This window comes from Aspergillus terreus, genomic scaffold (assembly GCF_000149615.1).
Source record: "Aspergillus terreus NIH2624 scaffold_10 genomic scaffold, whole genome shotgun sequence".
Lineage (NCBI taxonomy): Eukaryota > Fungi > Ascomycota > Eurotiomycetes > Eurotiales > Aspergillaceae > Aspergillus > Aspergillus terreus.
In genome coordinates, this window is record NT_165933.1 from 945,679 (window position 1) to 959,596 (window position 13,918).

Below are 13,918 nucleotides of genomic sequence, written 5' to 3' on the forward strand. Positions count from 1 at the left end.
GGAAAATTCATGTCGTCGTTCGACGTTCTCGCCACTGTCGCTGGGTATATGGAGCATCTTCCCGGGCGTGGGTGGCTCAATTTGACGCCGATAGGAATTGGACGTTCTAGCGGCGACTTGATATGCATGACTACCGTAGCCCGCTACGGAACCTCACTGTAATTCAAGTCAACGCAGCCCGCTAGAAAATTTCGAAATACTCACCACATAGGTGATGCCATTGTATCCACCAAAAGTAATCAACGGTTATGCGGAGGCTCTTGCTGCGACCCGTTTAGACCCTTGCGTTTCCGATCCTCAATCTTCGCCTCTAAATCCTGGATCTGCCGCTCAACCAGCTCTTTCTTAGACGCGAGGTTCTGTCGCATGCCCTGGAGGTAGGCAATTCGCTCATCGATGGTTGCTTCACGGGTCTTCTGGACGGTCTGCGAAGAATAATTAGCATTCAAACATGACCAGCCCGATTGATTATCCTACCTGAGTGACCTCCTTTTCAGTTTTGATCCCAGCACCATAGAGCGTTCCGGCAATCGTAATTGCTGTAACAGCACCTGTCATAACCAGGCGCTTCACTTTCGGATTGGAAGCCATTCGCGTAAGTATGTCTTTCGGTGCTTGAAGATTCACTGAAGGTCCAAATGTCCGGCGGAGATGGATAATCTCCGAGAGATCCAATTTGCCATTCTCTACCGCCTTCCTATCACGGAGATGATTGGTGACCGCGCGACGCGTTCTGTGCCGCGTCGACATCAATCACCTCGAGTCTCATCTTTACGACAAGGCCAATATCTAGCCGCTGGGTCCACGAGGCTGCTGCGGCTGCTGTTAATACTTACACATGCCCTCCTTGCAGGCTATCCCTCGTCGCCGACAGCGGCCGGAGGAGGATGACGAGAGCGATGAAGTATCCTCCGAGTCGATCAGGGACCCCACGCCATTTTCTCAAACTTCAAACAGCAGCAAACGTCCACGGTTAGGGGACGTTCAGGAAGAATCCGATGATGAGAGCAGTGGAGATGGCTCGATCGATGCCGATGGCGCAACGAGTCCTACCGTTGACGGCGCATCGCAATCACAGCCCAGCGTTGGCAGATCGCTGGGTGCTGCTGTCAACGGAACTCGCGACGAGGATGCATTCAAGCCGGGCGCTATTGTGCGCATCAAGGTTACGAATTTTGTCACTTATACCTCCGCCGAGTTCTTTCCAGGACCGAAACTGAACATGGTGATTGGGCCGAATGGCACAGGCAAGAGTACGCTGGTGTGCGCTATATGTCTGGGTTTGGGATGGGGGCCACAGGTATGTTCCTCCATTTCCATTACTGGTAGAGTACTAACGGGCTCTAGCACCTCGGACGCGCGAAAGAGCCCGGCGAATTCGTCAAGCACGGCTGCAGAGAAGCGACCATCGAAATCGAACTGGCCGGGGGTCCTCGATTCCGCCGTAACCCCGTCGTTTCCCGTACGATCAAGCGGGACGGTAACAAGAGTACCTTCATGCTGAACGGCCAAACGGCGTCTCGCTCCCAAGTTCAGAAACTCGCGCAGTCCTTCTCCATCCAGGTCGACAATCTATGCCAATTCCTCCCCCAAGACAAAGTCAGCGAGTTTGCTGCTCTCACGCCCATCGAACTCCTTCACTCCACACAGCGGGCTGCCGCGGGGCCAGAGATGATCGAATGGCACGAGAATCTGAAGCGCTTGCGTGCCGAGCAGAAGAAGCTGCAGGTGGATAACCAGGGAGATAAAGACCTGTTGACAAACCTGGAAAATCGGCAGGAGATGCAGCGGCCAGATGTGGAGAGGATGCGACAGCGCGCTCAGATTAAAAGAAAGATCGAGATGCTCGAGTTTATACGCCCTATCCCGCGCTACAAAGAGATCTATGCGCAGTACAATGAGATGCGACAGAAGAAGACCGAGGTCAGCCGTGAGCTTGAGACCCTCAAGGCCGAGCTGGAGCCCGCTTTGGGTGCCGTGAACGCGAAACAGGAATACTGTTTGAAACTCAACGATGTCATCGTGCACAAGAAGCGTGGCGTTGAGGAAGCGGAACGCACGGCTTCGGAGCTTGGGCGAAAGATCGAGCAATACGAAGACGACATGAAGGAGCTAGAAAGCCAGATAGAGGCTGAGAAGAAAGGTGGTGCCGAGTACAGACAAGAGGCGAGCAAAATTCAGCAGACGATCAACAAACTCAGGCGGCAGCTGAACGATGAACCGGTGGAATTTGACGTCGACTGGTATAATGAACAAATCGTGGGTATCCTCAACCCATGCGAAAAGTGATTTGACTGACTCATATTATAGAGACAAAAAAGGCACGAGTTACGCGAGATCACTGAAAAGGCAACCCAAATTAAAGACGACCGACGACCCCTTGTGCAGCAGCTCCAAGAGAAAGATCGACAGATCAAACAAGCCGAACAGCAATTGAAGAATCTAGATTCTCAGTCAGGGCGGCAGGAAATGAAGCTGAAACAGGCATCTCTGGACACCTACAGAGCATACCAGTGGCTACAAACGAACCAGGATAAGTTCGAAAAAGAAGTGTTCGGTCCACCAATGATGACATGCTCTGTTAAGGATCCCAAATATGCAGATGCCATTGAGTCCTTGATGCAGAGGAGCGACTTCACTGCGTTCACAACGCAGACCCGAAACGATTTCAAAACGCTGCAAAGATTTCTGATCAGGGAGCTGAGGCTACATGATATCACTATCAGGACCTGCTCAGTTCCTTTAGAAAACCTTGCCGTACCCATGTCGAATGAGGAAGTTAGCCAACTAGGGTTTGACGGTTTCGCCAAGGATTATCTCAACGGCCCGGAGCCTGTGCTTGCAATGCTATGCAGCGAGAATCGGCTGCACCAGACACCCATCACCCTGCGCGGCATCTCAGACGAGCAATACCATGTAATGGAAAGCGGCGAAATCGCATCGATCTCTTCCTGGGTTGCTGGCAAACAGAATTACCAAGTGGTTCGACGTCGCGAGTATGGACCCAACGCATCGACCACGCGGGTGAGACAAGTGAGACCGGCGCAAGTTTGGACCACTCAGCCTGTGGAACAGTCGGCGAAGCAAGATGTGACTCAGCACATCCAGGAGTTAAGGCTCGAGTTGCGCGAAATAGAGCAACAGATGGAGTCTGCAAAGTCTCAGCTCACTCAGCTGGGTCGCGATCATGAACAGTGTGAGCGAGAAAGGGTACGTTCATTGCATGTATCTGATAACACTGATCGACTAACGTCATGCAGGTGGAGCTCGAGAGGGAAAAGGCTGAAAAACAGACAGCCCTTACAAACTTCAGAGCTATCCCTGAGCGAATAAGTGCGTTCCTTTGTTTTCCATGGCTTGTGGACGAGACTTACACATGAATAGGCCAACAAGAGGCGAAGCTAAAAAATAACCAGAAGTACTTCGAGGGCATTAAGGCCCGAGTCCTGAGTATTCGTCATCAGCAATCGCAAAAGTCCATCCAGAAAGCCGAAGCCGCTATTGAATATGCCGTAGGTCCCCTCCTCGTCTCTTCCAACGCTTTCACTGACTGGGATAGAATGCGGTTCAAAATCTTCGCGTACTAAGCGAGGAGTTTATAAGACTGAGTGTCCGACATATCGAAGGTCTCTCGGATCTGGAAACGTTGAAAGAACGCAACGCTGAGCACCAAGCTCAACTCGATGCAAAGAACGATGAGCTGAAGGCTGTCGTGAGCGAAATCAGGGCCACCTCCGAGACAGTGAAGAAAATGATGAAGGAGGCGGACAAGGTGGTGAAGGCATCCAGGGACCAGTCGGATCTGCGAGACCTGATCCAGTCCCTGGTTGACTATACCGTCGACCAGCTCGAAGCGGACATCGATTCCGAAAAGGCGCGCCTGGAGCTGACGCAGGGAGGCAGCAAGAACCTGATCAAAGAGTTCGAGGAACGCGAGCGGCAGATCCAGAAACTCCAGAGCAAGCTGGCCGACTTTGAGAGCCAACTGGCTGACTACGACCATGCCATCAACGAGATCCGGGGTAAATGGGAACCGAAGCTCGACGCGCTGGTCAAAAGCATCAGCGACGCCTTCTCCGACTCATTCGCCCGCATCGGATGCGCCGGTCAGGTCTCCCTGGACAAGGTGGAAGACGAGCCGGGCCCGAACGGCCAATCCAGCGGCAGTGACTTCGACCAATGGTCCATCCAAATCCACGTCAAGTTCCGGGAGAACGAGAACCTCTCGCTGCTCGATTCGCACCGCCAGTCTGGTGGCGAGCGCGCCGTCAGCACCATCTTCTACCTCATGGCGCTTCAGTCGCTCTCGGCGTCGCCCTTCCGCGTCGTCGATGAAATTAACCAGGGTATGGACCCCCGCAATGAGCGAATGGTCCACGGGCGGCTGGTGGACATCGCCTGCGCCCCGGCCGACAGCGAGGGTGGTGGCGGCGGACAGTACTTCCTGATTACGCCCAAGCTGCTCAGCGGGCTGGTCTACAAGCCTGGCATGCGGGTTCTCTGCATCTTCAGCGGTGAACACATGCCTACGGATTATGGCTTGCTCGACTTCAAGGAAGCGGTGAAGCGGAAGCGCGCGTTGAACGAGAAACAGGGTGGGAAGGGCAAGGGCCGGGATGTGGGTTCGGGTGGTAATAGGATTGATGTTTATGCGTAGGCGTTTCAGCGGGAGTTCTTTGATACCATATTATTTTGCCATTGGATATCATGCACTGTACATAGTTCTACGGACCATTTATCTTTGCGCACTACTATAGTGAACGAGAAATCACAGTAAATGCGTCAGCCATTACCATGATTATGATTACTAAGAACTTGGAGACGTAGTTAATCGGTAGATTGAATATACTTCTTCATGTGTCATATCACATCACTAACAAAGGAAATAAACACAAGAAAAAAAATGTAAGAAGCACAGTCCAGAAATCCGGTCCTGGTCTTCTCTTTTGTATTCCGGACGCCCGCTTCCATACCCAGTCCGAACTGCTCAGCGCAGTGAAACCCGTTTCAAGTATACAGTCCAGAAGGTAAAAAGAAAATAGGGATATAGTAATAAAAAGATAAGAAAGAAAGGGAACCGGGTATATATAATAGTCCGAGACGGGCGTCCCATATAAACCGACCGATATATGCCATCCGCATCCAGACACCAAGACAAAAGACAAGCAATGCAGAAAGGGTATCATCGGAAACTCAAATGATTCAGATCCATCGGAGATGTTTTGTTTTCTTCTTTTTTTTCTTTGATGTTTCTTGCTTTGCAGTTCATACCATAGCGGTAGCAACCGGACGGCCGCTGTGGCATCCGCGCTCATGGCGCTTCATGTTGCTGCGGACGCTGAAGGCCTTGCCGCAGCCGGCGTGGGTGCAGCGGAAGGGCTTCTCGCCGGTGTGACTGTGCGAATGGATGCGCAGACTCGAGGGGCGCGAGAATGCCTTGTGGCAGGTACGGCAGATGTACCGGTCATGGTTCTGCTGGTAGGGGGTGGAGCTGGAGGGCGGGAAGTAGTGGTGGTGCTGCCAGGCCGGGGTGACGGGGGAGATCAAGGGCTGCGCGGGAGCGGGAGCAGCGGCGGCGGCGGAAGGCGCTGGAGGCGCGGCGGGGCGCTGGTAGTACAGCGTGGAGGGAGCCGGGGAGGGCTCGACGGGAGACGAGTACGAGGCGACGCTGGGGGCGGGCGAAGCGTACGGCGCGTGCGCGGAGCCCTGGCTGGAGATGGAGGAGCGCTCGGTGGGACTGGGGAGCGTCACGGGGGGCTGTTGCGGGAAGGGCGCCGATTCGGTGGGCTTGTTGGATGATGGCGAGCGGTGGCCGCTGCTGTGGAAGCCGGAGCCTGGACGCAACGGGGGGGTCGGAGGCAGGCATGGTGTTGTCTGGAGCCAGCTATCGGATTCTCTGCGCGCGGGGGTACTGAGGCGCTGGCGCTCTGGGTGAGGGTTAGCGAGGAGAGTATGAGGAGTTGAAGGAGAGGTACATACTAGCTGGGGGCATTGGGGCGCTGTCTGCGGCACCGAGAAGGGTGGAGATGGAAGGGAGAGAGCACTTGGGCTGGTCCTCGACGGGAGGAGAGAGAGGCGGTTGCGGCGAGCGCGAGTAGGAAGTAGTGGTGGTCACTGGAGTCGCAGTAGGCATGGCGGGGAAGTATGACCCCGTATAATGAGGCTCATTAGGGGCCTTGTATGAACCGGACGAAGAAGCCGGGGGACTGTAGGAAGCTCGAGGCGGACGAGATGCGAAGGGAGTAGGTCCCGGGGTGATTAGGCTGGCGAGATCCATGATGAGAGGAGTCAATGAAGAGGGAGTAGGCCGGATTAGGGTATATAGATCGTATAGGATGAAGGTGGAGGGAAGAAGGGCTCGATGGTAGCATCAGCCGGGGCGAACCATACATATATGTATAGAGAACGGGGGGGAGATGTATGGCAGTGGGGTTGGAGGAGCAGCCAACTAAGGATAGCAAGTAAGTAGTTAGTTGGTACGTAGTCGGGAAAGCAGTAATGATGACAATGACAATCACAGAACAGGGGGTGGGGAGGAATGAACGGGGTTTAGAAAATAGAAAATAATAATAATGGAGAATAATAATAATGAAAAAAGAAATAAAAAAAAAGGGATTTACTGGGTACGGTGGGGAGGGAAAGTTGATCATAAAACAGTAATCTTATTTGATTATTATTTATATTATTAGAGGTGAAATTATTTTTTTTTCGTCTTTTTCTTTTATTTCTTTCTTTTCCCCATAATTCTATTCGCGAATAAACGTCCGAGTTGATTATAGCGGCGGGAATCCCAGAATCCCGTTACTGGTTCGATCCTTGGAAATTCACACAATCAGGAATTCTGAATAGACTCTTTCCATGATTCCGCACTCCCCTCGACTATAACCACCGGCATTATAGCTGGGAACGACGAGTGTAATGGGGTGCCACGAATTTTCCCGAGGGGCAGTCGCTTGGACAAGGGCTGATACCTCCGTTCCAAAGCTTAATTAATGACCAGTGGCCTGGGTATGGTACACGCGAGGTCTTGCTTTTTTCCGTGGATGGACTCGATTCAAATCCGGCGTAATACACGGTAACAGGAACCGCAGCCCCAGTCGATTGTTTTCGGTAGGCTCGACGAGAGCTAAAACCTGGAAGGTTGGAAGTTCTCCAGAGTATATTGTATACTCTTTGACTTTATCTTCGGTGTCAGTCTGGTATGTACAGAAGTACATACTACACAACCCTAGATAGCTGACACTCTACATCACAACTGTATTTGATCGCCGGTTCGAAACCAAATCCCATCCCTCCCCCGTAGAACTCTACTCCGTACAGATCTCGATCGTACTCCGTACTGCGTATGGTATCGTTCAGCCCTCGGCTACAGCACATCCATCGCTAGTGCAGATCCACGGACACCTTTCCTTCTCCATCAATCATCGATCATCCTCCAGCATCCATGTCCGGTAATGACGCCGTATCCTGTTAATTTCTTTTTGTTGGTTTTTCGACTCGATATTAATATAGCCGATCGTTCGGGTGGATCACCACACCATGCGCCGTATGGTCTCTCGCTTCCCCCTGCTCGGTTTTACCTGTCACAACGATCCCAGGGGGCCCCATAAACGGCTGATCGTTGCCGCACGATCACTCACTGCCTGTGAACCTGATCTCAGCTTGGATCCAACGAATCCGGCGATCTTCGTGTCTCGTTGGACTCGGGACTCCGTATGGTGCGCCATGCCGCTGCCGTCCACCGCAGCTACATACTTCACGCATACGCAGTACATCTGGTGGACACCAAGTTCTAGGTTTCTAGGTGTCTACGTACACATGTAAATGTAATGAACCAGCCGACAGCAGCAAGAGATGGTCAGATCGCCGCAAGCAGGTCATGCCCAAGACGATGGATGCCTACTCCGTACTTCCTCCGTAGAAGAACCTCGGATGCTCTTCTGCGCCGCAAAACACTAGCCCCCTCCGTAGCGAGGTCAAACAAAACCTCCCCCGACTGAGACAGTAGTACGGGATAGTCGATCGCGGACGCCTCGATGGGAAATGGCTCCGCGATGAGCGACGATGATGCGCGGAGTGGCAGACGCTCCGCTCAGGCTCCAAACCCAAAGCGGGCTAGAGTCCGACGCTACAGAAAAAGCAATCTGTGAACGACGACGGCATGGAAGCCCCCTCTTCGCACTTCGCGGCCTCCCCCCTTCTTCGCTTGGAGCAGAACATGAATGGCTCCGCCAAGCCCCTTAGCGGCGTGAAGGAACCGGAGATTATCGTGGCGTTATCAGCCAACAAGAACAGACGAAAATCCCCACGCTAACCGGTCTTTGCACGGCGCACCATTCCCAATACAGTCTAGCGGCGGTCAGGAAGCTTCTGGCATGGCAATCCATTGAGTAGCAGTGCATTCAGCCTATTCTGCCCGTGGGTATATGTCCGTGTTTTTACTTTTTCGGTCTGACGAGTGATGGTCTCAGGAGGGTGGTGGCCTTTGCAGAACGGAGATTCGACCGGCCAAACAAATGGGGAGGATGCGAAATAGAGCCATGCGGCCTCGGTGCATATCGAAAGTGCATGCATCGCCGCGCATCAGGCGATTACTCATCCACTCGACACTCACATTGAAGTTGACTGGTCACGAGATGACGTCGTCCGACTTTTCTTTTCCCTTTTCCCTTTACCACACAAACCATGCGATTGTCTGAAAACATGGATCCCACGATGATGGTTATGTTATGATGATATGATACACCATACGGAGTATGTACATCTAGAGCATACAGAACCAGACCGACCCAAGTGATTCGCTTCCCAATTTCCCTTCCATTGGGATCGACCCTCAGATCATGGGTCCTACAGACTGGCTGGACTCAGGGCTTCCTTGGGTTGATGGACTTGGCTTGACCGGTTCCTGTGCACGAGATGCCTCGGCCGGGTTTTCCCTGCCGCCTCCACCCGCGAACCCGAAAGGGTCATGGAGACGAGGGTGGGCCCAGCGCCATGGATGATCAGCAGTACATGAAATCGCAGCAGTCATGATCATACTCCTAGACATGACCAACAGGGAGCATCACTATTTATATCGCACGTTATGGATGACTATTAGTTATGGTTTATATGTTAGTTCTTATGCCATGTCTCACCACCTTGAACGATAGACTACGGAGTATACTCCGTAATCGTCGCTTCCAACCAGACGGAGCATCGTAACCAAGGCGACGTGGGCCGTCTGTCATAGACCACCGAGTTTACCCCCGATTTTGCCGGAGAATCGCGATCAAAGAGCCCTCGAAGAGCTACCGAATGACTAACGACGGGGTCCTCTGGCTCCAGTCCATGTGTCGCCCCCACCGGCACCAAACTCTAAAAAGCGCGCTGGTAAAATCCACGACGCCTCCCAGAAACACTAACCTACCCTACCAACCATCGGTCCTCCGTAACTAACAGCAGTCTCGTGGAAGCGAAGCGCGCAGGCCCAATGGCCGCCCGGCGGCGTCGCAAGGATGCGGGCCCGGCGGTGGCCTTAGCTTCCTGGTCGATGGGGCCCATCTCGTCCGGAGCTTCCTCTATCCATGTAACTCCTCCGTACGTCTGTCCCATGTCCCCGTCCGCGACGGCCATCGACTGGAATAATCTACTCCAGGCAGCTGGGTTCTCCCAGTCCCATGTTTCTCCCGACGCCGTCCCCCCATTTTTAATTTCCCACCGAGACATCTAGAATGTTTCCTGGGAGGGGCTATCCACGGTCCCGGGTGTGACCAGCCCGCGTACGCCTGCCTCCCCTGGTCGAGCGCTCTGTACAACCCGACCGACCACCTCCCCCGTCGAGCGTCATTTTACAGAGTTTCCAGCTGTGGGCTGCATCCTCGGTTCGCTTATGGAGTACACAGTAGGCAAGAGAGTACAGGCAATCTTGCCGTTGATCCACGAATTCCCGCGACCCGGGGTCTCGAAGATCTCCTCGGATCGAATGCTGATCATCACGACGACCGTGGATGGCGAGATTCCAGAACATGTCGGCCGGCCGTCATCATCAGGGGCGGGGCTTTGCATACGCGTAGTGGTGCGGTGCCTGGGACAGCACGGAGCAAGTACGGAGTCGTGAGACTAGTCGGATCCATGACTCGGAAATACGGAGTAGTTAGATTGAATCCAGGCGATAGTAATGCCATGGTCGGAAATGATGATGGCCGTGATAATCGGCGGTCGCTTGATCGCTTAGATAGAGGGCGGTCCATCATTCTTTAAAAAGAACACCTAGCCCCAAAAGGGAAAGGCTAGCAGATGGACCCCCGGCGGATCTTAGCCTCTGTCAATCCCCTAGGTAGCCGACTAGACTACTCAAAACGACAACCACCACGACAAACGCCTGTTTGTCAGAAAAGGGGGTGGAGAGCTTGACTTCAGTATGGAGTCAAGCGGCGATCCATGGTGGGTTGAAGCTACGCTTCGCTACTTTGCCTCCTTTTCTTCACAAGATATAGACTTTCTGGGCGACAATTTGGGTTCGATACGAAGGAGTGCGTCGGACTGCGCCCGTGGGGGGTGGAAAGGGTTGTTTCAGAGTTTCGCGGCGGACCAACTTTTGCGTCGGAGCATCAGAAGAAAGCGGCAGGACAGTAATCTGTTTGACACGATGGTGGACAAAGAAAAAGCAGGATCCTGCTCAGGGGAATCGGCACGGATGCACAGCCGGCGGAAAAGGAGTTACCCGCCGAGATAAACTTGATACTAAAAGATTGACACCGATGCGCGCTGATCGTCCAACGTCTCCCAGCTTTGACCGCCAAATAGTCCCGGATGAACTACTGCAAGCCGTTTAGCGCCCGGCGTTGGTGGCTCTGACTCAGCCCCCAGTGACATCGTTGGACGATCTTGCCTAAGCGATGTCCGAGACTATTGGCAGTGGTTGTTGTAACGGTAGCATGAATAATGCATGTCTACCTTAAGCTACTGACAGCTATTGTCATAAGTATTTAATAACTGTACATAGTACCTACTACTAGGTAATTATGCTCCGGTGTAGGAGTGGTGATTACTCATCTCGTCTACCTTTCCTAAATCGATCGCGCTCCGAAATTCTAATCCCGCCATGCAGACGCAACCACCTCGTTTGTTTCATTTGTCGCTAGTCCCATCTCTGGGCGCGGCAACCTGCGACAATGCCGATCGCCATCCCGAGTCCAACTCAAAATGTGGCCATACATCATCATCATCATGACTTCCCGCCATCTGTACAGTCGATCAAACATGCAGCATCCGACCTCCTCCCGAGTCAGCCAGTCAGCCAGCCAGGCCGACGGGAATACGGGACAGCCAGTCGATCATGCAAGCCTTCGTGCTTGCTTTTTCCAAGTGAGTGGACGACAAAGCACGTACCTACCTAGTCTGTGTAGCCTTAGGTTTTGGCTCTCGTATCGCGAACCAAACACAGACCCGGCCATGTCGCACAGTGACGCGTGGGCGTGTGTCAAACATATGGTCCGGCCATGCTGGACGGGATCCATCGCCACGCTGTCGTCTGCAGCCGGATGGATGCCTTCTGTGTTTGTGTTTTTGTTTTTTGGTGAAACTCCGACGCATGGACCACCGTGCATTCCTAGACAGACACTGACCTAGTTCACCGAAAATGCGGGAGTGACGTTGTCTTGATACAGGTCACATCGGTCTGTTCAGCTGATATGATGCTCCCCCCCGGATCCCTACTCCGTATGTGGTTCACCCTCGCGTCTGATGTCCAGTCATGTTTTCGGCGGTGCTCTGTACAGAGTACAATATATTGACCGAGGGTCCATATGACTCGGCCGGCTTCTGTCAAACTCCCAACTCCTATTGGGGAGGAAGGGGAATGGGGCTGGGATCGAACTGAAGATGTACAGGATCATCCTCTCCCACACTAAGTTCAGAGATGCGACCGCCACGTTGGATGGACTGGGGGCAGCAAGCGACGGCCGCAGATCGTCATCAGGGAAGTTTGGAGTAGTACCGCCGCCAGGCATCCAGGCACCCTCCCGGGAACTGCTGGAGCGGGCGTCAGGCGATCCCCGCCCGATCGGGTTAGCGTGGCCGTGGTTCTGGACCCTGCTGATTAACCGAAGTCAAATATTAAAAGGAGGGCAAAAAATGAAAAAAAGAGAGTAAAAAAAGAAAAAATTCACGTGGCAGCAACGACATTCTCCGCCTGCAGCATCGTTCGGCCCTTCCCGAGTTTGGCACAAAAGCCGATGCGTCTCCCCTGTCTAGCGCCATTACTAGTCGTATTTGATGATTTTCCACCGCGATCGTTAAGGCTGGCCACTCACAGACAATACCTCGCTCTGACCTCATGCACCTCCAGTTCAAGGATCACAGTCCCTGCATGCATGGTGTATCAGTTCTGTTCTGTTCTCACATGGTCGACAAGCCAGGAGGCCTTTTTCTCCTGAATCCGTTGCGGTGGTCAGGTGTGGTCAACTCATCCATGCCTTATTCATTTCAGTGGCCCGTTATTATTCATCCGGCACTCGCCCTCCTCATCGGTGCCGAGAGACAGCCAGGCATACCAACCAACCACCCCTTCATCAAAGTTGACCCCGAGTCATGTCATCCCTAGCCGACGTCAGCAAACCCAAGGATCTCCCTGGCTGCCATCCCTGGCCTTTATTCGGGTCAATGTCATCGCGACGTCGTTCCATCAGTCATTCCCCGATATATACCTCGGGATGCAACCATATCACACAACAAGAACAATGCCATGCCTAGCACGGCCTCTCAAACCCCAAGGGACATGTCCAGAACATTTTCGCAGCCATCTCCTGCCTACCTCGTTCACACGGACCAGTCTCCGTTCGGCGTCCTCCGTCCGCAACAGCTCGGAATCGGCCCACGCCATCCTCTGTTGGTATTGGTTCCACCGGCACACGGAGACAAAGGAAACTCACCCATCGCTGCGGATGGATCCGTAACTAATCTGTACTTGTAGCCATCCACGAAGCCAGTCATGAAACGATCCCCGCCCCTGTCTCTCCCCGTTTTGGCTCCATTCCGCTAGACGTACTTGCCGACGCGAGCATCAGGATCTCCTCCCCGTGCCTAAGCGGCATCCTGGCCTGCTCGCCGGTTCTGACTAATGATGATGCTATATTGGGTCTCCACATAACGGAGATTAGGCATCGCTCTGTCTCAATCTGCCTCCTACCTCCGTTCCACTCGGCCAATGCCTAGATCCGTTGCCCAGGTTGCGTCTGGTATGGACTGGGGGGGTGGGTGGCATCGAGCATGCGCGGCGTTGAGCAGGGACGATCACAACGATGAGGTCATCCCACCAAGCGTTTGATTACCGTCCACCGACTTAGCCCCAGTGATTGAGCCTCGCCATCCCACTCCGCGCGCGTCGAAACCATCACGAATCCGTTAGAGACATTCATCCTTCCATCCGTGAACCACAAGTCGCAGAGGGCAATCAGCCCCCACAAAACCGGCGACTTAAGTCTCGCTCCGGTCTTCTTCCGGACATAACTGCGTCAGAACTTACCAGTTTCCCCTTCGTGCTTCGTTCCGTGTGCAAAGGATGTCATATTATTAACTGTGGTGCCTTCAGGGATTTGATCCTTGGCCCACTCCTCGATCCCCTCGTACAGAAGGAATTCTGTACGGAGTATACCCCTCGATGTCCGTCGACTCCCTAATACGCATTTGGCTGCTTGTCTTTGTATATCCATCTTCCATACTCCTAGTCAAGCGCTGAGCACGCGTCGCGTGGTAAGATCCACCGGCGATTATGATCGTATCGATTACCGCACCTAGTAAAGCACGAGTCACGACCAGCAGATCGCCGGCTTGACACCCGGGGCCATACCGCAATCAGGCTAGTGATGTGCAGCGCCAGTCACAGAACTTCTCCAGAAAAAGGTTGCTGACCGATAGGCTGGGGGGCGGAGCCAGT

General features: G+C 53.4%; 2 protein-coding genes across 2 annotated transcripts; one reads left to right on the forward strand and one right to left on the reverse strand.

The window, feature by feature from the left end:
* Positions 1-838: 838 nt before the first annotated feature.
* Positions 839-4,657, forward strand: ATEG_07185 (DNA repair ATPase SMC5; the record flags this gene model as incomplete). Its single annotated transcript, XM_001209871.1, has 6 exons — positions 839-1,300; positions 1,348-2,259; positions 2,311-3,210; positions 3,261-3,333; positions 3,385-3,512; positions 3,560-4,657. 6 exons carry the CDS (start codon positions 839-841, stop codon positions 4,655-4,657), a joined length of 3,573 nt encoding a protein of 1,190 aa, XP_001209871.1.
* A 608-nt stretch (positions 4,658-5,265) lies between these two features.
* Positions 5,266-6,277, reverse strand: ATEG_07186 (C2H2-type zinc finger protein; the record flags this gene model as incomplete). The annotated part of the gene is made up of 2 exons (XM_001209872.1): positions 5,266-5,927; positions 5,980-6,277. 2 exons carry the CDS (start codon positions 6,275-6,277, stop codon positions 5,266-5,268), a joined length of 960 nt encoding a protein of 319 aa, XP_001209872.1.
* Between the last annotated feature and the right edge of the window lie 7,641 nt (positions 6,278-13,918).